Genomic DNA, 25,793 nt, shown 5'->3' with positions numbered 1-25,793 from the left:
CTCCAACAAGTCTGACTCAAACCACATCTAATTTCTTTTCCAAAGGATAACTCTTCACATATTTGAAGACAGCTCCTATTGTAAGATTCCTTTATATCTACCAGAGCTGCCCCTCAAGACCCCTAAATTCTCAGTTCTTTAAGCTGACAAGACTTCCAACTTCTTCACATCCTTCCTTTTGAATATACACAGAACTAAAGACAACAATACTTTAGTGTACAGCAGAGGGGCTCTAGCCTTCTTTTCTATTAACTACAATGAATTTTTAGCAGGGAGGGCAGGGGAGAAGATGAGATGATGGCGGCCATATTGTACTTTTGTTTCATATCAAGTTTACCACCAACAACCACCCTCAGGTCTTTTCCATATGTGATGTTGTAAAGCCATGTTAACTTAATGTTATGTTAGTGTTTTTTGGGCCTTATGTATACTCCTCCCAAGTTCATTTAAATTTAGTCCAACAATCCAGACTCAGAGATCATTTTGGATCATTTAGTATATTATTTACTATCCTTCTTCCTTCATTGTCACCTATAAATTTGATAATTTGCCTTCTCCAGATGAGCGTAAGACAAAGAAAAGAACAAAGTCACCTTCCAAGATCAATAATCTTTGGATAGGGTCAGTCAACATCAAAATTGTGTTGATTAACTAACACAATCAACTAGTGGTGAACTAATTTTTCCTTCATCTTACACCCAAGGATATAAAAAAAGACTTTACCAAAAACCATAAGTCCAAATACTTGCTACTAGTCTCCCAACTGCACGAGAGAAAAATCAAAGTTCCTGTGACAAATCTGTTTTTAGCAAACCCATTCTGGAATTGTTTTTACACTTTTTCTTCAACTTCATAAACAATCCTTTTCATTTTTTGTTCTAAAATCAACATTTTTCAAAATTCGGGCCTAGAATCCTCCATCTTTCAGCACTTTTTGTATTCTCCTAAAATCTTTTAAGACCACAAATAACACCAATAATTTTAAGATTTTGCAGGCAGTTGCTTTTATAACTATCAGATGTTTCAACTGGCCCAGAAGACAACTCATTTAACTAGATGCCTCTTTTATCTCTATATCCATGCTGGTTTTTATGACCTTCCTAGCAATGTTTGCTTTGTTATTATTGTTATTGGTGGTGGTGGTGTTTGCTCTTCCTCTTTAACAAAGAAGCTCCTAAATAAGAGTTGAGGGATCTTTTTCTTCCCTCACTGCCATGCATTACACTTGCCTTGATCATCTTATTTAAATGTAATATAAGAAACCCTTTTGGTTGGTCTTAGCATTTTTTTAAAGTCTCACTTGTTTGAGCTCTTGTTTTCCTGATTTTTTAAAAGATTTATTTTCTATACTTTGTATATTTATTATGGCAATCTTAGCTTTTTGCTTTGTTTTAAAAGTAGTGTGCATATCTTGAAAGAATTCATTATGTAATCACACTAAAGATCTTATTCAGTCTGAAAAATATGAGAATTACATTTTTACTTAACTCCCTAAGACATCTTCCTTTTAGGAGAAATTTATACTCTGGAATCATGCTGATCTTTTCTCTGATCAAGAATCAGAAAAACTCAGTTTGGTGAAATAAACTACAAAACATATATACACAAAACACCCTGCAGTTCTTAAGAATTATGCTATAGAAAACTATTTCATGACATAGGGGATGTTCATGATTAAGGTTTTCTTAAAAGGATGGGTTATTCTTAAAAGGATGGGTTATGTAACAGTACATACAGTAATATCCCAAAATCATTTTTAAGTACATATGTGTGATTTTATATTTTCATATATACACAGAAAAAAATAGGTTATATGCAAAAACATTTAAAGTATTTTTCTTACAATTGTAGAACAACATATTTTTGTTTTCTTCTATGTGCTTTTCTGTATTTATCAAATTTATGCAATGAAGATGTATCATTTTTACAATAACACAAGCATTATTACTTTAAAAGAATAAGCAGAACCAGAGGAAAATATTCTATAAAGTATAAGACAAAAAAGCCTAGCTTGAGATTTCTCCATTTATAACTTTATTACTAAAACAATCTTAGAAAAACATTTCTGGACACCAAACCACAAAAAAAAGCCAATACAAGATACCACTAGTAAGTCTAACTATATAAATAAGTTGTGACAACCACCAAGATGACTATTCAAACTTTTAGAAATTAAATGGGGGAAATCACAAGAACTTCCCGACATTTCAAGGAAAAGATGTTATAAACTATTTAAATATATTAAAAATAAAATAATTTTAAAATGTATATCCCCCAAAATCCCTACAAAATGAAGCATGAGTAGGATAGGGATAATGAAGGCAAAAGAAAAAAACCATTAGTCAATTTTAAGCCACAGTTTAAAATTGTGCTAAAATTTCCTAAAAAGTAAGCAGTGTCACCTGTTAAGATTTAAAATCTCATAGCAAGAACAATTATCTTTATTTAGAAACTTTGTCTGGTTGAAAATCAATGTGCAATAACCCAAAAACTTATATGGTTTACTCTCTATTTCAGCAGCAGTGTCTAGATAATCTAGTCAAAGTCTATATTATAAATAAAAGACTAAAAAGAAAGTAATTTTAACCAATTAAAACTTTATCATTCAAATACATTTGGTTCTATAAAATACTACTACATATAAGTGGTTCAACTAATCCTTAATTCATTCAAAAGTAAAAATATATTCACCTTCTTCAGGAAATTATTTCAATTATTTCATTTCTCTATCTTGAATTTTATTTTCAAACATATCAAAAACATTATTTCAAAATTAGTTTTTCCTTAAATAAATTTTTTGTTATTCATAAAAAAATACCAAACATAATGCACTCTCAAGTTACATGAAGATTCTACTAAGACTTTAAACAAAATAAAAAACAAAGCATCAAACCCATGAAAACAATAAAAACACACTCCATTTATTTTAAATAACTTGCCATTAAACTGACAATCAAGACATATGATCTTTTACATCCAGACATGTAAATGATTATAATGAAACAAAGGCCAAACATATCTCTTAATCTCTCTTATATTCATATATGTATAGAATTATAACCCAGTAATATCACGTAATAAATGAATACACACCTTACTTTAGTATATGCCAAGGTAGACACACAAAAACAAGAAAAAAATTTTGAAATCAGAGTATAAAGGGACTCTGTTTTTTCAAACAATGCAGCACTGAAAGCCAGGTCAGCATCCTTGGGCATTACTAGGAAACTTTAGCACATCTGATATTTCCATCATCTTCAAGATGCCTCTGAACAATCAGAAAATTTCCCAGTCTCCCTCTATCTCGCCTGTCCACAGACTTCCTTTAGCTTTCCTCCCTCTACTGTATAACAATGCTATTGCGGTTATTTAGGCTTTAAATGTTCAGAGATACAGCCCCCTCTCTCTATTAATTCAGTTCATTTTCTCACAGACACTGACTCAGCCGTGGGTTGTGCAGCACTGACGTTTCTAACCAAACAGCATCGTGTGAGCTGTGATCGTCCCATTTCTCCATCTCCATGCAGTGATTGGATATTGTAATTGATAGACAGGCTGAAGAAAACTCAGGAGATGAGGGCTTAGTGATATGTAGATATGTTACCAAATGCCATCTGTAAAGCTAATTCTAGCTCTGCCAGCTTGCCAGGTTTTAGAACACCAGGATGCAGCTAACTTTCTTTTTTCTGTTCAGTATTTTATTGTGTATCCATTCTGGGCAGTAAAGCTTCTCCTTCAAATCAACGAGAAAATATTATTTGTACTTTAAGAATCCACTCAAGAACTACTCTTTAAAGCAACCAAACTTTTCCATTTCTAAACTGCTGCTGGGACTATGGAATGACTTAAAAGGGAAACTGGAAAGCTCAATCTTCATGCAGAAGCAGAAGGAACGAGCATGCGTACTTCTATGTGGGAATGAAACCTTGCGGCAAAGTCTGATATTGAATGTATGATGCATTTATCTTTAGTAACCTGAGGAGACTGCAGATGTGAGTTTTAAATAGTCTTATTTGACCCAATTCAAATAGTGAAGAGATTTTAGCATATCGTCAATCTAGGCATTTTAACGTTAGTTAGACAGAAAAAGTGCTCTTTCTTTTTCCTTTTTAAATAGCAAAAACTCCTCTAATTTATAATTTAAAGCAAGTTGTCGCAATTCAAGCCAAATACACTTCAACTGAAATGATCTTTAACCTCTCAGCAAGCTACCAAATCCCTCTACACAGGTATTAACTACACAACTACCCAGAAAGAAACAAAGCTCAGTAATTTTTAACTATCTAATTCATTTATGCGCTTGCAGACGGATCATAGGCACTCTGAAGTCCATTCATGTCCAGATTAGCTTCTCTGTCTTGTCTTGTCTTTTATATTTTGGTGTTATACATACCAAATCTACATTCAAAAGAAAGTTCAGAAAAGAAAGTACCTTAAAGTTGTATTAGATGGAAAAGAAACCATAAGGCAATGCCCACCAAACTCTCAAACCTCAATGGTAAGCACACATAAGAGAGTAAACTATTCTTACTTTTATAATTCAAGAAATTTATTTTTATCCTTGCCAGTAAGAAAACATGGGGCGGGGGGGAATCAAAGGAAAAAGAACGAAAAAAAGCAGGCTATTCCAAAACGTGAATAGAACAAACAAAAAACAAATTTAAACAAGAGAACTTTTTAGATTATCTGCAAAAACTGAATCAATAAAGTATGTTTACTTCTTTACTGCTAAAGACTGAATGGTTGTGTCCCCCAAAATTCATGTATTCTCCCAATGTGATGTATTGGAAATGTGGAGGTGATTAGGTCATGAGGGCAGAGTCATCATGAACGGATTAGTCCTTTTATAAAAGAGATCCCAGAGAGATCCCTAGTCCCCTCCACCATGTGAGGACACAGCAAAAAGAGGACTGTCTGAACCAGGAAGCAAGCCCTTACCAGATACTGAATGTGCCAGCACCTTGATCTTGATTTCCCAGCCTCCCAAACCGTGTGAAATAAATTTCTGTTGTTTATAAGCCACCCGGTCTATGGTATTCTGTTATAGCACCCAAATGGACTGAGAAATTTACTTTTTATAAATTTAAATCCCCAATTGTTTGAGGTGGCAATGTGCCCACCTGTATTTCTCAGCTTCCCTGATCCAGAGATGACCATATGACACATTTCTAGCCGATGATTTATACGCAGATGCTTGCTGGAAATTTCCAAGAAATTTAATTTCCTGATATAAATGAAACTCTTTTCCCTTTGTCTCCTTCTGCCTTCCTCCTCCTCGTCTGGAAGGTGGACATGATGGGTGGAGCCACAGTAAGCCATACTGTGATCATGAGGAAAAGCCAAAAAAATCAGCGATTTTTGACCCTAACATCCTTAAGCCACTAACTCTACATCAGGCATTGCCTACCTGTGGACTTCTTAGGTACAAGAAAAATAAACCCCTAACTTAAGCCAGTGTTTAGTCTGTTGTTTTTTTAACTCAAACATCCCTAAAAAAAATACACAAGATTCAAAAAAAGCATGAGAGTAGGCAGAAGCATAAGTGAAACAAAATCGGTTTTGTTTGTTCGAGTTAAACTGAAGCTGGGGAATGGGTACACAGGGGTTCATTATGCCTGTTCTCTCTACTTTACAGGTATTTGAACTGTACCATAATAAGTTATTTAAAATTTTAAAAATAAAAAGAATGAGCAATTTGTTTATAAATCCTAGCTCTGTTGCTTAGAAGTTGGATGGCCTTGGGCAAGTTTACTAACCTCATTTTTTTCATCTGTCAAATGGAGACAGTAAGTAACACTACTCACAGAGCTCCACCTTCAGATCCAGTCAAGGTAATCTCCAGAAGGTCCCTGGCAGGAATGTCCTCCATCTACCTAATCATCCAAAGATTAGTGCAAGTCTCATTTTCACCTACTCAAGTTGATATTGATTCCTTCTCTGAACTCTTATTTTACTACAACTCACTACCACGTTTAGTGCCCTATTGTCCTCTAATTGTTCCATATGTGGATATTAAAGCATTCCATGATGGGACCCTCACAAACTTCTGAATCTCTCCTGAACTTAAGCACAGGTTCTCAACTACTTGCTGACTGTTAGTTTTTAAAACCTCTCAGTCAATTAATTTACTATCAATTCAAAAAATACCATTTTTAAAAAGTCAAATTGTATATTTTTTTAAAGTATGCCAAGTTATATGTTCCTAAGTACAGAGGAATAAGAAAAGTAAACTGTTTACTTTAGTAAACTCCCTAAAGGTAAAACTGTTTTCCTTTGGGCAGATTTTCCATGAATGAGGTTAAAATAAGCTCATAGGATTTCACGGTATTTCCATTAAAAAGAAAGAAAAATCAATGTACTTATTTTATATTTCTCTTCATATTTTTCACTTAAACAACCAACACTGCTGCAATCTACCTGAGAAGAGCGCCAAAAAGTTACTGATGCCATAGACATCAAGAAGAACTATGATACTTGTTACTGAAATGAAATAACAATGAAAAAAGTACTGTTAGTTTTTATAAATTTTTCCCATTGTATGCATGTAGCTTTTATAAAGCAAACAACAGCTTATTTTCACCCTGTCACCACTTCATATATAATACAGTATTGTACATCAGCAGAAAAATATGAAGAACTAGGAAAAATAACATATAATTCACCTGAAAAAATGTATACAACATAGCAGATATAAATACAGCCCCACACTTAATGAGATAAAACCACTATCTCTTTAACCTCAAAGCCAAAATAATTATCCATGTAAGCAGGATGGAGCAAAAGAACTAGAGACACCAGGTGAAGGACAAACACACACACACACACACACACAAACGAACAAACCAAAAAACACTCATACCATTGGTGTGTACTTATAAATTAATAAAGTCAACTTAACATTTTCATTCTAGACCTCACCACATTAAAAGTCCACAATAAAGGCAGATGTCTTGTCAGGAGACTTAAACAGTACCAATCATTCATATTTTCTAGCTATAGCATATAGTTTTAAAGTACCGAATTATCTTTAAAATTACAAAAGGTATTTCAATATCATGACATGTTTTTATTCTTTTTCAAGAAAGCTGGTATTAGTTATCAGTGATCAGGAGAATTTTACATTCAAGTAAGTTAAATGTTCAATAATATCCCCTAAGCAAATATTCATACAGCACAATACTCCATGAAAACATGCTTACATACCTGTAATATGTGAGGTTTATGAGCTGCCAATTAACACTTTAAAATATCAGATCATAAAGTGTTCTAAATGAGGTGTTCCTCATTAAGTCACACAGCACAAAATGAAAGCTTTAATAGTAATATATAAATGGGCTGAAACTTTTGAAATGAATTTCATTTAATATATCAAACTTTAAATGAACCAGTAGAGTCAATGCAGACAGATGGATTTTCCCATTAGGATCAGAATGACAACACAATATAAATTCACATAGTTAAAAATGTATGGAGGCAAAGACTGACATAAGCCCATAAATTATCATGTATAATCTACATACACAATGTATTCAGAGCACAAAATAAATTCCTAATAGAGAGTTTTAAATATAAAGAACTAACTTGTCTTGCCAGAGTTCCAAATTAAATTAATCACTGCATTTATTCATGGGATCAAGTAAGGAGATTTTAACATTATTTAGAAACAGAAACAAAAATTCAAATAAATACAAATATAAGAAAATTAAAAGGAAAGAAACATTTCTCTAAAAGTTATTTAAGGAGAAATGTAAACATTCATAATATTTTGTAAACCAGCCTCCATTCTCTGACAGGACTTGCCACAACCAAATGCAGTTTGATTCTGTATAAAAATCAATTTTATCAGAGCTTTGATATGTGAAATACATATTTTCTACCTACCTTGAATGTTTATAAAGTTTACGAGGTCTACTATGCAATTTCCGATCCCAATTCTCTGGATCACTGGAGTTACTGTCATAAGGATGAGGCCGTCCTGCCATCCCACTTCAAGCTTCCTCACACTACTGCTCTGAAAGCACACATGTAGCACCCATAACCTACATAAAAGAGTAGTGTTGACCTTTAAATCTATTCCATGCAGAAGAAAATAGTCACAGAATTTACATACTTTCTGATATTATTGTGACATTTTTTAAATTGATGAATAGGATTATAAAATACTAGACATACAAATGCCATAAATCAGATTAAAATAAACACCAGAAGTCTTTTTAGGTACTTTTCATTTGATTCTTCTATTAAATTTGCTACCTCTATGCAACAGTGTAATAATGTGCTATTTATATTTAATAAATATACTTAACTGCCTTCTGGGTACCTCATGTTTCCAAACATCAATATAGTACCAAAGAAGGCAAAAACTATTCCACAGAATGATTCTTGCAGACAAAATTTCACTTGGAATACATTTCTTAATTACTAAAGTTTAAGATGCTTAACAAAGCATCTAGTAAGACCAAATAATGTTGTTATTTCTTTAACCAAGTTAAAGACCCTAAATAGAAATTTAATATTTGCTCAAAAATAAAAGTATGTAAACATCCTAATGTTTCCTTACAGTGCAATTACCACAAAAATATTTTATCAGTATGATTCAAATACTTTATATGCCTTTTCTGAGTGAGGCCTATGACTATTATTGCTACTATAGTCATATGAAATTGTAAGAAAACTCACATAACAATAGTTTTACAGAATACCTGGACTAAGCACTTTAAAGTCTATTCCTATCCAATTTAATCTTCACAATCACCTTATAAGGTAGGCATTATAATCCCTATATACAACAGAAAACAGTCTTTAGTAACCTTGCCAAAGGTCACAATGCTGGTAAATGGCAGGATTATAAAGAACAACGAAAATTTATTATACAGAATAAAGTCTTGACCTTGAAAAATGCTCAGACTGCAGTATTTTATTTGGGAATAGTAGGTTAGATTTGACTTTTAGAGACTGCAAACACCAAAATAAAAACCAAGGAGGTTAAACAATTTGAACAAAGATATACATTGGACTAGAACTGAAGTTTCCTGACACCCACTCCTGTATGCTCTCTATATACTTTTGCAAGCTGGATTTGACACAGGGAAGAGAGGGGGAGCTGTGCATAAAAGCCAAAGGTAATCCAGAATTGGGAAAATACTATATTACCTTACTGAGTTTTATAAGGTATTCCAGTACAATTTCACAAAGAAACGCCAAAGATAAACTCATTAAAATTATGAGTCTATCTCAAAACTTCTTAAAAGAAGTATCTTCATTCTAGAGAAAATATTTTGCTATTTTACAATTTTTCCCTCATAGTTACTTAGTACTTTCTTTCCAAAAACAATTGAAAATCTTATAATAAATTAACATTTTAATATAATAAATATGTATATAAGTAGGTAGATCAATGAGTGAAATACATAAAAATAATAGAAAAGGGGAAGGCGTAGAACTGCACAATGGCTAATTCAAATTTCTAAGCAAATGCCACCCAGTTTATTTGCTCAATGCTCCTGGAAAAGGAAATCTATTCCCTTAAGGATCACTGAATGATTCAAAATCAGATACTAGATGAACATAAAAACTATAAAATTATTTTGAAAACAAAAAAATTTCAATTTGCTTTTTTTTGTTTTTTTTTTTGTGAGGAGATCAGCCCTGTGCTAACATCTGCCAATCTTCCTCTTTTTTTGCTGAGGAAGACCAGCACTGGGCCAACATCTGTGCCCATCTTCCCCTACCTTACATGGCACGCCGCCACAGCATGGCTTGCCAAGCAGTGCGTTGGTGCGCGCCCAGGATCCGAACCGGCGAACCCCGGGCCGCGGCAGCGGAGCATGCGCACCCAACCGCTTGCACCACCCAGCCGGCCCTTCATTTGAGTTTTCACTTATAAAAATAAAATATATTTACTAAAAAGGAAACTTTTTAAAACTTCCATTTGATATTATAGCTAGTTATCTGTACTGAAGAGATGAGGCAGAAGAAAAGGGTGAGAAAGAACAAATCAGAGAGACAAAGGAGAAAGTCAGAAAAAAGTGGTCATGGAGCAAGAGACACAAAAGTGTGGAACAGTATGGAAAAATTGATAAGGAGGGGAAAAAAAAGATGTAGAGAGGCTTACTAGGTTCTGTAAAATGAGATTTAGAGCCTTTTCTCCTTACTTTATAGGTCTTCCAGTAAGTTATTTCAGGCATCAACATTTCTTTACAAGAGCATTTTATCTCCTCCTAACCTTTAACTATAAGACACACTCCTCTGAATAGGATAGTCTTGTGTAGTCTTGGGACAACACAAGGTATTTTTAGGGGGTGATGGACCTATTCTGTATCTGGATTGTCGTGGTGGTGATTACACAACTGAATGCCTTTGTCAAAACTCCGAACTGTACACTAGAAAGAGAATTTCATTGCATGTAAATTTAAAAAGAAATTTTACAAGAAAAAATCAGCAGAGATATTTAATACTTAGAAGCATTAAACATATTAGCATGACATAATTAAACCACTTTTTGATCAAAAACCCCAAATCATACTGCCCCATTATCATATCAAGCATACTTAATCAATAGCCATCCTCCCACTGCCATAAACAACATAAATTTTTGAATATGACAACTGGTGAGAACTTTTCTACTTCTGCCACAACAGTAAGTGACTAGGAGAAAAGGTTTTGGAATCAGATAAAACTAGTTGTATGACATTGTACAAGCTTCTTAACCTACAAGACTTGACTTTCTTTAAATGTGAAATGAAGAAAATAACACAATTCTCTTTACCACTATTTCATCATTACTACTATTACTATCTATTACTACTACCTATTAACTGCTAATCAAATTGTTGCTAAGAATAAATGGGACAGGACGCCCTATATAATACAGTGCTGGATACATTGCTGACTTTCTCTAGCAGACTACCAAATGCAAATTTTGCATAATAATTAATTAGTTCATTCATCACTTTCTATTTGCCTTTTGAGATCACAGAAGATGAGAATTCCTAGAGCCGCTCGACATTTATTGAGAACCTATAATGTGCTACATGGTTGGAATAAAAAGATGAGTATGATATCATCCATGTACTAGTTTAAAAAAAAAAAACTAAAATAATCACAACACAGGGGGCAGGGGAAGAACGATTAAGAGGTAAGATTTCTACTTGTTTTGAGTTTTCCTAATTCCTCCAGGGTACACCTGACCCTCCTCTGTTCTATTTAACATCAAACATACCTTAGACTTCTACAGGGTCATCGAAGAGCCATGTACTTTGGACACAGTTGCTAGTAACAGCTTTAGGAGCTCAATTAAAACCTATGTCATTCCTATAGTAACTATATGAAACAGAATTACTTCACAGTTAGTTTAAAAGTAAATTTTAATCTCTGGAAGAATAGACCAATCATCCTAGTTTCTAACCTCTTCAAAAACTCCTTCAGTTATTTTTTTCAGAATATCCTTGCCATATCCAAGAAGCTTAAATTTTTAAAATTTTTTTCTCTTTTGGACATAACAGCTTCCTTGCTGCATAACAAATCACCACAAATCCAGTGGCTTACAACAACACACATATACAGTTGACCCTCTGTATCCACAGGTTCCACATCCACAGATTCAACCAACCACTGATGGAAAGGCCTATGATGGTTGCTCGCATCAGTACTAAAGATGTACAGACATTTTTTCCTGTCATTATTCCCTAAACAACATAGTACGACAACTATTTACATAGCATTTACATTGTATTAGGTATTATAAGTAATCAAGATATGATTTAAAGTATACAGGAGTATGTGTGTAGGTTATATGCAAATACTATGCCATTTTATATTAAGGGACTTGAACATACACAGATTTTGGTATCCATGGGGGGTCCTAGAACCAATCTCTCATGGATACAAAGGGATGACTGTATTATCTCAGTTTCTGTGGGTCTGGAATATGGAATAGTTTAGCTGGGTCCTCTGCAAGGCTACAGTCAAGGTGTCAACCATGTCTAGAGCCTCATTTGGAGGTTCTACTGGGGAAGAATCTACTTCCAAGCTTACTGAGATTGTTTAACAATTCATTTCCTTATTCAAAGGAAATGGAGGATTCAAAGCCAACAACAGCGAGAGAGAAAGTCTGAGAGCAAAATGGAGTCTTATGTACTGTAATAAGGGAAGTAACATCCCATTACCATATTCTTTTAGTTAGAAGGAAGTCACAGATTCTGCTCACACTCAAGGGGAGGGGATTATACAAAGGCATGAACACCAGGAGGCAGAAATCATGGGAACTACCTTAGAGTCTGTCTGCCATATTGTCGAACACATTTTTCCTATTACACTAAAAGTTTAAGATTCTGCTCAGCCCTTATTCTAATTATATATACCACTATAGTAACACACATACAAACGCATAGCATCTCTTTTCTCTCCTTGACACATATACAGCATTATTTGTCATAGCAAAAACCTATAACCAGTCTAAATGTTCATCGAAAATGAACTGGTTAAAAATATGCACAGTATCATGTAACCAGTAAAAATGAAATAGACAGACAGATACATACTGATAAGGAAAATATTCCAAGATATATATTGCTAAGCTAAAAAGCAAAGTACAGATATACATTATGTACTCCATATGTATTTTTTTAAATAAATATGCAAACACTCACTCATGCCTGTATATGTTTTAAAAATGTCTACAAATATCACATAAAACTTATGACTAGTTGCCTCTGAGGAAAGGCTGGAATGAGAGAGAGACTTACTTTTCATTGTACCCCTTATACTATAAGAACATATCACATGCTATTTTCATAATAATATGGGGAGGGGGGTCTACAATAAAGTATTCAGAGGTGGCTTTGTTACAGAAATTTTCTCCCTTGTTTAATTTTACTGCTCAAGTATAGTTTTGTTTTTGATTGCTTAAATATGGTCAATACATATTGTAGGGGAGGAAAAATATCTTTTTCCTCTACCCTTCTAAGTTCTCGACTAGGACCCCTGTAACAAAAGACAGATTAACAAGAGAAAAGCATACAAATTTATTTAAGATAAGTTTTATGTGACACGGGAGCCTTCATAAGGAAATGAAGACCTGAAGCACTAAACCTGAGTGTTCTTATGGTAGGTTTGATGAAGAGTGGAAAGTCATGGAAAGATAAGACAAAGATTATGAGCTAAGTGTAGTAAACTGAGGGAAACTTATTAGCAGGTCCTGTTGTTCAGATTCCTCTCTGTGTCCCTTCATCTTCAGAGCTAAGGATGCTCCTGTCCTCTGGGTATAAGGAGGACACCTCTCACATGAGGGTTTATGACCTGCTTCAGGGGCAGGTCAGAAAGTCCTTCCTGTACATGCCATTTCTCAAATTCCTTCAGCTTAAAATATTCAACATGCCAAGGTGCCATATTTTGGGGTACCATGTCCTGAATCCCATCATTATGCATTGGTAGAATGTTTCTGCCACATGTCCCCCATTAAACTGTAAGATCTTTCAGGGCAAGAACAAAGTATGATTGATATTTGTGTTTCCACGGCTTGGTACAACTTGTATGTAAGCTTTCACAAAATGTTTTAATTAATTAAATTAAGATGAAAGAAATTGAAGGATAATTCATTTAACACAACCCAGAGTGCAAAGGAAATACAAATTATGAAGATTTATAGGCAGTCTTCAACTTAGTTGCTTATCTTTAAAAAGAATAGTATCATAATTATACCCACGTTTTAGTTGCAGTAAAGAGCACCAATCATGTAAACCTCCCCCTCAAACAAGCAAAAATCATAACAATTCAATTTCCAATGCCAATACTTGCTCTCGGGAAATATACACCAAGGAAGTGGCATTAAAAGTGGGCAAGTACAGGGGCCAGCCCAGTGGCCCACTGGTTAAGTTGGGCGTGCTCCACTTCAGCAGCCCAGGTTCAGTTCTTGGGCATGGACCTACACCACCGTTGGCAGCAACCCACATACAAAATAGAGGAAGAATGGCACAGATGTTAGCTCAGGGCAAATCTTCCTCAAGCAAAAAGAGGAAGATTGGCAACAGATGTTAGCTCGGGGTGAATCTTCCTCAGCAAAAAAAAAGTAGAAAAGTACAACAACTATCCCTGGAAACATTTTTAAAGATATTATCAAATGACCTGTAAGTTTCCCCAAAATATTCTCAAAGCTGGCTGTCTAAATCTCATAGAAGCCCTTTCAACTGTCAAGGCTTGTCCCTTTCTGATCTGCTGCAGTTAAAATAAGACAAGTAAATAAAGCTGAGAACTTTATTCAGGATATTTTTATACTAGATTATATCTGACTAAATTTCATGTAACTAGTTCCATGATATCAAATTCAACTGGTTTATGCTTTCATTCAAAATTTATTCATTGGGCACTCAGCACCTTTTCAGGCATCTAGCTAACTGTTAGGGATACTCAAACAGATTTAATAAAATTGCATGGAATTTCCATTAAAAGTAGGGTACACTTTGTCTATTTAAAGGGCCTCCTTATCTAATCCACCAAAATGTAAGACTTCCAAAGTCAAAGCATATTTAGTCCTTGATCTTCCAGAGGTGACCTGGAGATAAAATATTTGAGTTAACTGATTTTATCACTTTTATAGAATTTCTATTCAAATTCTGCCGACTTCTTATTCAAGGCATTAACACTTCAAGAAACATTTCATTTATTTTTTTTCCCCATCTTAAACAGCTCGATATATGTTTGAAAATCTTTCCATATCTTAAGCATTTTCTAAGTACCTACATTACCTGATTAGCACTGTAAACAACTAGATGCTGTTTATAGTGCTAAATTCTTAAAACTCACTAAAAGGCATATGATTTTTTTTTATATACTAAAGAAAATCTTAATGTTTTGTTTTCTATGCATATGTCCCTATTTTTCCTTTTCTTTTATGACTAAATAGTATTGCCTTCAAAACTGAAAACATCTTAGTTGAAGCAAATCACCTTGACGTAAAATTTATTATAGGTAAATCTCCAATAAGCTGATAAAGTTCCTAAATCAAAGGAGATTACATTCAACTCCTAAGAACCAGTACCCTTTAAACAAAGTCAGATTTGTAAACAGTGTTTTCTTTTTTTCCTCTGTGAGGCTTTTTAAATAAGTTATAGCATATTTTTTTATATAACCTTTACTAAACTGTTCCATTTTGACCCATTCAGTATTCCCATTTCCTTTCATTCCTTTCAGATTTTTGTTTGTTCATCTGCCATCAACTCAATGGGCTAGAAAAGGACCTAAAAATGATTGAAGTTCTAACTGCAGTGGTGCTCAATAGAACTCTGTGTGATAATGGAAATGTTCTATGTCTGCACTGTCCAAAGAGCAGCCACCGGTCACATGTGGCTATTAAGCACTTGAAATGTACTACAACCAAGGAAATGAATTTTTAATTTTCCATTTTAATTAATTTAAATTAAATACCCATATGTGGTCGGTAACTACCACATATGCCAGCACAATTCGAGGCAGAATAGCAGAACCTTCTCCAACAAAAAAGTTGTTTTTCCTCTAAATGCTTCATTTTAAGGAATATAAAATTTGCCTCGAGACAAAATACTTGCTCACAGAGAAACTCTACGTATCTTTGTGTCTTAATATTACAGATAGTATTTCTTTCTTTTTTTTTTTTGGTGAGGAAGACTAGCACTGAGCTAATATCTGCTGCCAATCCTCTTTTTGCTGAGGAAGATTGGCCCTGGGCTAACATCCATGCCCATCTTCCCCTACTTTATATGTGGGACGCCTGCCACAGTATGGCTTGACAGCGCTGCATAGGTCCACGCCAGGAATCTGAACCTGCGAACCCCGGGCCACCGAAGCCGAGCACACGAACTTAAGCACTATGCCACCAGGCCAGCCCCCAGTAGTGTTCTATTTTAATAAAATAAAAATTATCTTCTTATATTCAAAGAACACTAAGGCTTATTTCAAAAACTAAAAGTCTGTAATACTGGTATGTGAATAGACAGACGAATCAATGAACAGAATGAAAGGTCCAGAAATAGACCTCTAAAGCGTAAACAAATTTGATATACGATAAAGCAGTTTCTCAAATCACTTGAAAAAAAAACAGACACTAATAAATGGTATTGAGACAACTGGATAAATATTTGGGAAAACATAAAACTGAATCCACACCTCACACATATACTAGGGTAAATTCCAAATGGATCAGCTGTCTAAATGTAAAAATTGAAATCATACAAATACTAGAAAAAAAAACATGAGTGATTTCCTTTACAACCTGGAAGAAGGAAAAGCTTTTATTATTTGACTGTGTAAAAATAAACATCTTTGCATTGCAAACAGCAGCAGAAACAGTAAACAAAACTTAAAAAACAAATATTTACTATATAAAGAGCTCTTTAAAAAGAGAAAGAAAAGACAGCCTCCCTCCAAAAAATACAGAACGCACAAAAGACACAAGCAATTCTCAGAAAAATAAAGGCAAATGGCCTTAAACATATAAAAGTATGCTCAATCTAACTCGTAAGAGAAATGCAAATTAACACTTCCAATTTTGACCATATATTCTGTTGAGGAGACTGTGAAGAAAGAGACATTCTCTACATTCTCATACATTGCTAATGAAAAATACAAAATGATATAACCCCCATGGAGAGGAATTTTGCAATATCTAACTAAATTACACAAATGTTTACCAGTTCCACTTCTAAGAATCCACCCTGAAGATACAACTCTATAAATACTAAACGAAATATTCTATATATATTCTCTGTGGCGTTCTTTGTAACGGCAAAAGGCTGAAAACAATCTGAATGTGCATCAAAAGAGTATAACTGAATAAAATATGGTACATCCACACAATGAAATACCATGTACCTATAAAAGAGAATAAAGAAGATCCCCATATACTAATATCCAAGATATATTGTTAGGTGGAAAAACAAAAGGTACAGAACAAGCAGTATACAGTTTGCTACCTTTTGTAAATAAATCAAATATAGACATACATATATACATGAATATAAATATACATATATTTGCTTATTTTTACATAAAGAACCCTAGAAGGATAAACAAGACACTAACAGAAATGATTACCTACAGGGGCAAAGTGGGAATAGAGTAAAAGTAATATAAATGTAAGCAAGACTTTTGAGTATTCTTTTTATACAGTTTTGATATTTGAAACATGTAATAATTTATATATTCTAAATAAATAAATAAAAGGCCTACTACCCTACTACTACCATGTTCTCAATTGTACCATTTTATGGTTCTTTGGTTTTGTTTAAATAAAGAAAACAGTAGATGTACACTTTTTATGTAACTACAGATTTAGTAGCGATGAATAGGGTTGCCACGTCACTCAAATTCATTCACCTCTTATTAAATATCTCCATCTAGAACAGTAAGCAATGACCAATATGTATCAGAATAGGTTCCTTAATAAGGTCAAGCCACCCACCTTTGGGAAGGTTATCAGACTGGCAGTAGATTAGAGCTATGCCTCAGCACTAAATTAGCTATAGCAAAATATTCAGTGAGATTTTTCAAGCAGGATGGAGGCATAGGGGCTAGATGCTAGCATCTAACTCAGGGAGGCTTGGATAATAAGTTGGATTGTCATATATATTATCTATGCTAATCCACATATCAATCCTACAAGACACAAGAGGTGTCTTTTATTATGTAAAGGTGATCCCTTTTAAAAAACTGAGAAACTGGCTTAAAGGGATTATGTTATTTGCCTAACGTCACACAGCTAATAAATAAACTAGGACTCAGACACACATCTCTACAGTCAAATTCAGCGTTTTTTCCACCATACTATTTAATACACAACCCATCAAAATGCTATGCCCAGAAAATAAAGTGTTAGTGGTAGCATTTCAAATCACTAAGAGAGAAACAGATAAATGATAGACAGATAGACTCAAGGTTAGATAGGTAGGTTTTAAATTAATTGGTTAACTATTTGAGTAGAAGCTCCTTTCCTTCCTCACATTTTATCTCCCCCAAATTCCACATTATTAAAAAATTCAAAGTAGAACATAAAACCATAAAAAATCAGGAAGAAAATATAAGTGAATATTTATGTCTCAGAATACAGAAGGAATTTCTAAGCCCAAATCAAAGAAAAACACCATCAAGCCAAAGACTTTTAGTATGAGAAACAGGAATGTGCAGCCAGCCACTTTATGCTAACATTCTCAACCACCATTAGTGAAAACTTCCTCAGGGATCAGAATTAGGACTGCAGACCACCTTTAAGAAGCATTAGATTAGACTACATAAAATTTCAAACTATAAAATATAAATGAAAAACTATTATAATTTTTTTAAAATATAAAACAAAGGATTAAAATCTTAAATATATAAGGAATATTTATAAATCCATATTAAAAAATCTGAACACTATGATGGAAAAATGGACAAAGTTTATGAACTAGCAATTTACAAAGAGAATACTAGTAGCCAAAAAAGGGAAAAAGAAGAAATATTCAACTTCACTAGTAATATAAGAAACCCAAGTTAAATCTGAGATGTTTAACCTATCAAATTGTCAAAGGTTTGTCTGTTTTAATGATAACCAGTGATAGCTAAAGCATTGGGAAAATGGCTACTCAAGCTTGTGGAAGTATAAATTGTAAAACCTGGAGGGCATTATACACTTTGACACAAGAATCCTTACTTTTAAAATTTTATCCTAAGACATATGTTTACGAAAGCATTTATGGTAAGAGGGAGAAGGAGGAGAGGGAGGAGTGAGAGAATGTTAATTTTTAAATCTAGTTATGTAGCTGTATATTATTCAGATTTTCTTTTAATTTCTCAAAATAAAAATTTTAAGTCATTACATACAGAATGATCCCAACTTTAGGGGTGTGGTGTGTGTGTGTGTGTGTGTGTGTGACTGGAAGCAATTATCATTTGGGTCATGGATTACGATGCCATGTTCTTTGATCTTTGCTAAATGTCCCAAATTGCATACAATGCATTACTTTTATAGTAGGAAAGAAATTACTCCAAAAAATCTACTTTTATAAGTAATTTTTCAAAGTATTAATTGTAAAACAATTTCAAAATCAACAAGCGTTCAAGTCTACTGTTAATATCATTCACTAAGGAAGCAAAGATTATCAAAGATGTCACACCACTTTTCTTCTAAAAGATGACACTTTTTCCCTTTCTTAATATGTTTTTAGTTCAACTAAGTTGAACAGCTCCACATATGTCTATGAATAATGCATATATACTCTCATACCAATACTATGCATATACCACATATACACAAAAAATGGAAATGAAAAAGGGATAGAGTAAAAAAATAAGTATAAATGGAAGTTCTGTTGTTTTCTTCACATGGCACAATGAGCAAGTTTTTCATACACTCCCAGAAGAACATGCAACCCACTAGGGAGATCACTGGAATAAACCACTCAGACTCAGAAGACTAAGAGTCTTATATTCTAGTCTCAGCTTTCCCACTACCAGCCAATACCTTTTATCAAAATCAGGTAAGGGGGCTTAATCTGCACTTCAGGTTTCTCTTCCAAAAATTACAGTATTAATGATTTTAAAGTACTTTCAGTATTATTGTCTTATAATTCCACTAGTCTCTAATGACTAAATATTCTCTTTTAAAAGAGAAACTTAGGCAGTTTCAAATATTCAACAAGAAGGAAACAACAGTGCCCCAGTTACCCATTTTATAGGAATTTCTTTAATAAAACTCTAAATTAACAAATGAAAAGCCAAAAGGTCAGAGTAGACTGTATTGCTTGCTCTCCAGATGTGAGAAAATCAAAATCAATCCTGCATTGTATAAAACAAACTAACCTGAATGAAATAATTACCTTTAAAATAATTCAGGGCCGGCCCCTTGGCTTAGCGGTTAAGTGCGCGCGCTCCGCTACTGGCGGCCCGGGTTCGGATCCCGGGCACACACCGATGCACCGCTTCTCCGGCCATGCTGAGGCCACGTCCCACATACAGCAACTAGAAGGATGTGCAGCTATGACATACAACTATCTACTGGGGCTTTGGGGGAAAAAAAAAGGAGGAGGATTGGCAATAGATGTTAGCTCAGAGCTGGTCTTCCTCAGCAAAAAAAAAAGAGGAGGATTAGCATGGATGTTAGCTCAGGGCTGATTTTCCTCACAAAAAAATAAAAATAAAAATAAAATAAAATAAAATAATTCAGCACTATTTGTATGAGCACCCAAGAATGAGAAAATTATAAAAACATTTTCTTGCACAGTTTTGCACCTGAGATTCTTCTTCAGCTATCTGAGTTTTAAAATTTATTTTTAAGATGACATTTAATATAGTCTGCAAATAAAACACTCAGGATAATTTTCTACTCATCTGCTACTAGCAATGAAAGTCAACGATCTTAAAGGGAAATAATCCAAAATAATAAAAATAAAATGGTTTTATTTTCTAGAAGTAGATAACAGTATCCTAATAGATGACTTTTAAAATGCCATGCCATCTCTCTCTTCAATCTATTCTCCCTTCCCTTTTCTCTACTATTCCATCTGGCATTCAAATTACATAGAATACCAGATATCAGTCAATAGATGCCAACATAAAAAGCAGGAAAAAGAGCTTTTTTATTTTGATGAGGAAGACTGGCCCTGAGCTAACATCTGTTGCCAATCTTCCTCTTTTTGCTTGAGGAAGACTGTCCCTGAGCTAACATCTGTGCCAATCTTCCTCTACTTTGTATGTGGGACACCACCACAGCGGGGCCTGATGAGCTGTGTGTAGGTCTGCGCCTGCATCCTAACCCCCGAAATCCCGAGCGAGTGGAGCGCTGCAAACTTAACTACTACGCCACCTGGCGGCCCTTTAAAAAGAGCTTTTTATTGTTCAATGTTGACTAGAATAAAGAAAAAGAAAAAAACTTTAATTTCCAGTCGAAAAGTCATATTGGCAAGGCTGTAAATACCTATTTGAACTTGTTCCCTCCAAATAAGATAGCTAGATGTAAATGTAAATTTACCTAACAGATGTGTTGCAAGATCACTGGCCAGTATGCTATTTTTTGAGCATAAACACAGAACGAAGTGCTAACAAGTTATAGTCATTTTACTATTTACATAGCACTTTTATATATTTTATTTCATTTCATTCTTAAACTCCTGACAATTCTGTTCTATCTCCATTTTTCATGTGAGGAAACAAAAGTTTAATGAAGTTAAGTAATTTTTATGTCATAAAGCTAACAGTTGGCTTTAATCTCCGATCTAAATGATCCCAAATAAGGTATTTCAAGCAGAAAGGTATGATTACAATTTAAAATGACCTTAGAAAAGTGTTATTCATAGTTTCTAATTAAGTATTTCAATCAGTGATTCACTATGACAGACTCTCACTCCCAACCAAATACTAAATGTTAATTTCAGTTTGCGATCAAAAACACTAATAGATCACTCATTTCAACTGCAATGATAAAAATAAGTACCATGTAATCAGATTGCATTTTTAAACAGAAAAATAAAATTAAACTATTAATTAAGGGTAAAGAAAGATGCTTTTATTGGCAAAGATACCTTTTAGCATCTTACTAATCTTCAGAAATCTGTGATATAAGGTCACATATTTGACATAAAATCTTTCCTCTTTTATGTTCAAGTTTCTACCATTTCAAGCACTCAGCTCATTGTGTTCCCATTGCCTACAACTAACATTTACCAACCTCATAATCCTCTCCCGGAGAACATTTCTTTGAATTTTGATTGTTTACCTTCCATCTCTGAGTTCTAGATTGCTACATGCTTAGCAAGGTAGGTCTCAGTTTCAAGGATGCCAAAGTAAACCAGAGAAAGCCATGGTAGGGGAAATGCAACATTAGCCTGAACCGTAATAACCATTCTATCCAAGAAGAGAAAATTTTTAAAATAGTTCTCCCTCCATTAATGAACATCTATAAATCTCTTCCTTTCTTACTGTGAATTCATAACCAACAAAGAAATAAAATAAAGGAGTCAGACAGATGAAGATAAAAATATGGCTGAAACTAGTGGCCAAAACACTTATTACTTAACTGAACTTACTCAGAACTGTAGATGTCCCATTCCCTTCTCCCTTATAGGGTCCAGCCTGCTCAGGTATCTACCATACAAAGGAGGAGAAAGAACTGGGAGGTCCCCTAAGAATTGGGAGCTCCAAAAGTAGAACCAGAAGGCACTGAGCAAAAGCATACTCAATCCCTTCTAGTCTCACCTAATCCTCCCTTGGGAAGGCATCTGAAGGGGTAGAAAGAAGGGGGAAAGCTACTTTCAAGAGAGAATTTCCTACTTTACAAGTCATGGTAGAAACACGAGAGAGAGGAAAATGATGTTTCCCCCTCAACAAATATAATCTCCACAAATGCACAAAAGATTTTTCAGAATGTTTTTAAAACTCTCAAACAGGAACACCTCACAAACATAATACATATTTCCCTCTGTTCCACTTCCTATACCAGAGAGAGGCAGGATTTGGATGAAGAGACATTAGACTAGCTTGACCTGAGAACACTGGGCTAAAAGAAGAAAATTAAGTCTGCAAACTCCCAAAGTAGCCCTGATTAAAAACCAAAATGCTATGTAGTCTTGCATGAGTTATGATCAATTTAACTGTAAAAGGCAGAGCTCTTTGTAAAACTGCACAGTAGACAAAAGGATATTTAACCGTTTCATCTTCCTTTTCAAAACTCTCTCCCTCACCTAGCCTCCTCTCTCACCCTTACTCCCATCAAAGACTCTCATCTTGCCCTCTCTATGCCTAAGATCCACTTCTGTCTTAGGTCTGACCTCTAAACTCCCATTCCCCACAGCCCAACTAAGTATGAATCAGATTATGTGATTAAAGTACTTCACACTAATGGGTAAATGTGGTTTAATCCACAGGGTACAATTCCACAAGTATCATTAAGCTCTACCATGTATAAGGCACTGTGTTTAATCGAAGTACCTATTCTTCTTACCAAAAAACCTAGTTAACTCAAATCAGTCTTTTAATGGACAATGTGAGGAAGAAGCACATGAGTGCCTGCTTCACATCACACTCTCCCCATCCCATTTTTTCCATCCCGATTCCCCTTCCTCCCACCCCATCTGCCAGGAAATAAAACCCAAGGAATCAATATTGCTTCCAGTAAAAGTCAATGACTGGGAAGACACTGTGAAATGGTATAGCAAACAATAAACATTCAAAACCATAGATGAGTTGTAGAGGGGCTCCTGGATTTAATTTTACACATTAATTGCAAGTACAATAAAGGGCTTCTCAATAAATCGATCTCCTTACAGGATACCTATAAATTAGCTTTGCTCAGAACCCTGAGTTATTAAACCATAAATAGTGAGAGGTTTTTTCCTTCAGTTATTTCCACAGTTAAAATGTTAACAAGTACCAGTTCAATTTGCCCTACCGTATTCAAACGCTATTAAACTTCACTATTAAACTTATTTACTGTTTTCAATTAGATTTGACATTTTTCCCAAGTCCTCCCAGGTTTGAAATTCCAAACTAAACGGCATAATTGCTTTAAATCTCTTTTGTTTTTTTCAGTTGTAAAATTTATTAATTCTGACCTATAAGAGAGGTCCTAAACTGGAGAGCAAGACACAACTACTGACAGGTTTGGGTTTGGTTATGCCACACGAAGTTATTTTTAATTGTTTTAATTAGTTGTCGATATCTTTAAAAATCAAGAGACTGCAAGCAAAATCTAGATTTCCTGTGTTGAGAAGGCTGAAAACTGGGCCCATACTCATGTATGGCACTAATCAGGTGGACATGAGAACTGGATGTCCCTCTTAGATGGGGCATAAACTCTCTGGTGCATTTCACTCATTTTCATTTTCATTTTCATCTGCCTAGTACCTGAGGGCACGTGAGTTTGCTATTCATAAATTATTCCTTTGAAAGGTGCATAATATTTTCCAGATAACTTCCACACTTCACCAAGTCACCTAAATGTAAAAAGCCACAAAGCAGACCGTAATGGTTTGCAACTTAATTGGCATGGCTAGAAGAAAGGGTGAGAAAAGAAGAAAATTCAGACTGGTGGAAAGGTCACATACAGAAGGTAAAAAGCCCATCTGAAAGATTTTTTGGGAGTGAGAAAAAAAGATGAAAGAACTCAAAAACATTGTTGAGACGCTCACTGAAAGCTTTCCTGATTGAACACAATGTTACTCCATGGGTTCTTACCACATTCCACACTTCAGAACCTCCCTTCCCACTCTCTTTATGTATAACAATAACAATCAGGTCATAAACTCTGAGAAATGTTGGGGAAATTTATGAAACACATTTACACCCTCAAAAATAATTCTCCTCACACACTTTGTTAACAGTCTTAAACCACCAACAAATCCTTTCCCAAGTATTTTCTATTGCTTTCTGCTTTATAAATCCTTTCCCAAGTATCTTCTATTGCTTTCTGCTTTATATTTAAATGTCAACTGCAGTCCTCCTTTTCAAGACTTGGACTTCGGTCCTGGAAGGGCTCTCCAGCACAGAAATTTTTTTGGGTGGTGAACATGATGTAATCTATGCAGAAATAGAAGTATAATGATGTACACCTGAAACTTATACAATGTTATAAACCAATGTTACCGCAATGAAAAAAAAATTTAAGAAATTTTTAAAAACAGACATTTTTTTGGCCCTTGGCTGCACTCCTTAATATATCTCTTATTCCAATTTCTACAGTCTATTTCATTCAAAATTTACCCCAATCCCCTCTCTAAAAAATCTTGACCAAATTTGCGGAGTTGGGGAGAGGGAGGGGGTCCCAGTTGTCTAAATAAAATCAATATACCACGCTGCTTCATTCAGATTAACTCAAATAAAAAAGCATGAAGACTCTCAAAGATTAACAATTTAAATAATTTTTATATGCTAAGTGCACAACGTGACAAGCAGATGAGGCTCTAGCTTCAGCATGTCTGGACTAGTGTCTTTTCATCATGAACTCAAAATACCGAGTAGAAAAGAGAAGTAGGAAATCTGTGAGGCCCTGGGATGATCACATTGCCCCACATTAACAAATTACTAAGTGATGTCTCACCTCCCCGCACCCCATTCCCGAGGATAAAGGGTGTTAGGAGGCTTATATCAGAAGAGGTAAAAAAACAAGAACCTTTTCTGTGCAAGTTTTGGGAACACAAAGCTTTACAATACGTGATACTGTTACAGCACAAAACCGCGCAGCACATTATTGGGGTCCCACTCCTCTTCACCCAAAGGGAGGGTACCTGCCTCCCTATCCCCTACTGTGATGCGCCCTTCTCAGGATGTGGCTGCTTTAGCCCGAGGATGACAGAAAAGGGGCGGGGCACGGGGTTACTCTGCCCCGGGAGGGAGGGATGCGGGTATTATCGCCTTCGGCCCCGGGGAAAGGCCTGGGGACTCTCGACCAAACACAGCACCTCCGAAACCCAAGTCCCATCCCTGCCTCTTCGAATTCGGTGCCAGTGGCCGGAACCCAGAACCCACCCACGGCCCCCTAGCAGGGTCCGGGACGCCCCGACCCTGGCCGCAGCTGCCCGGCTCTCCAGCCCAGATTCGCCGTCCGCCCCCTTCCTCTTTCGCCCCCGCCAAGCCCAGCCTCCGGCGCCGCCCCCACCGAGTTCCCCAGCTGAGTCCAGTCACCCTCGAACCTGGAGTCCCCTCTCAGTGTCCACTGAGTGCCTAGGCAAAGGCCAGGGGCAGCGACACCTCCGCCTCCTCCTCAACTGGAAACCTCGGAGGTGTCTGTGGTGGCGGCCACTCAGGCGGCTGCGGCCACCAGACCCGCTGGGGCAGGTTGCAGGCCGGCTTCT

General features: G+C 35.2%; 1 protein-coding gene across 3 annotated transcripts in view; it reads right to left on the bottom strand.

The window, feature by feature from the left end:
* The window catches only part of BTBD10 (BTB domain containing 10), a 65,860-nt gene extending 40,067 nt beyond the window's left edge, over positions 1 to 25,793 (bottom strand). Inside the window, exons 1-2 of one of the 3 annotated variants that reach the window (XM_087433187.1) lie at positions 25,598 to 25,793; positions 7,882 to 8,039 (exon numbers count right to left, since the gene is read on the bottom strand). In XM_087433187.1, the coding sequence (XP_087289313.1) occupies positions 7,882 to 7,982 (101 nt within the window). In that variant the 5' untranslated portion in view covers positions 7,983 to 8,039; positions 25,598 to 25,793. The remainder of the gene's footprint in view (positions 1 to 7,881; positions 8,040 to 25,597) is intronic. The other 2 variants (XM_014783135.2, XM_087433188.1) reach the window with 2 other exon arrangements.

Source organism: Ceratotherium simum, chromosome 7 (genome assembly GCF_057802395.1).
Source record: "Ceratotherium simum simum isolate JZ-2026a chromosome 7, ASM5780239v1, whole genome shotgun sequence".
Lineage (NCBI taxonomy): Eukaryota > Metazoa > Chordata > Mammalia > Perissodactyla > Rhinocerotidae > Ceratotherium > Ceratotherium simum.
The sequence above is the reverse complement of the archived record's forward strand: the minus strand, read 5'-3'. Positions and strand labels throughout refer to the sequence as shown.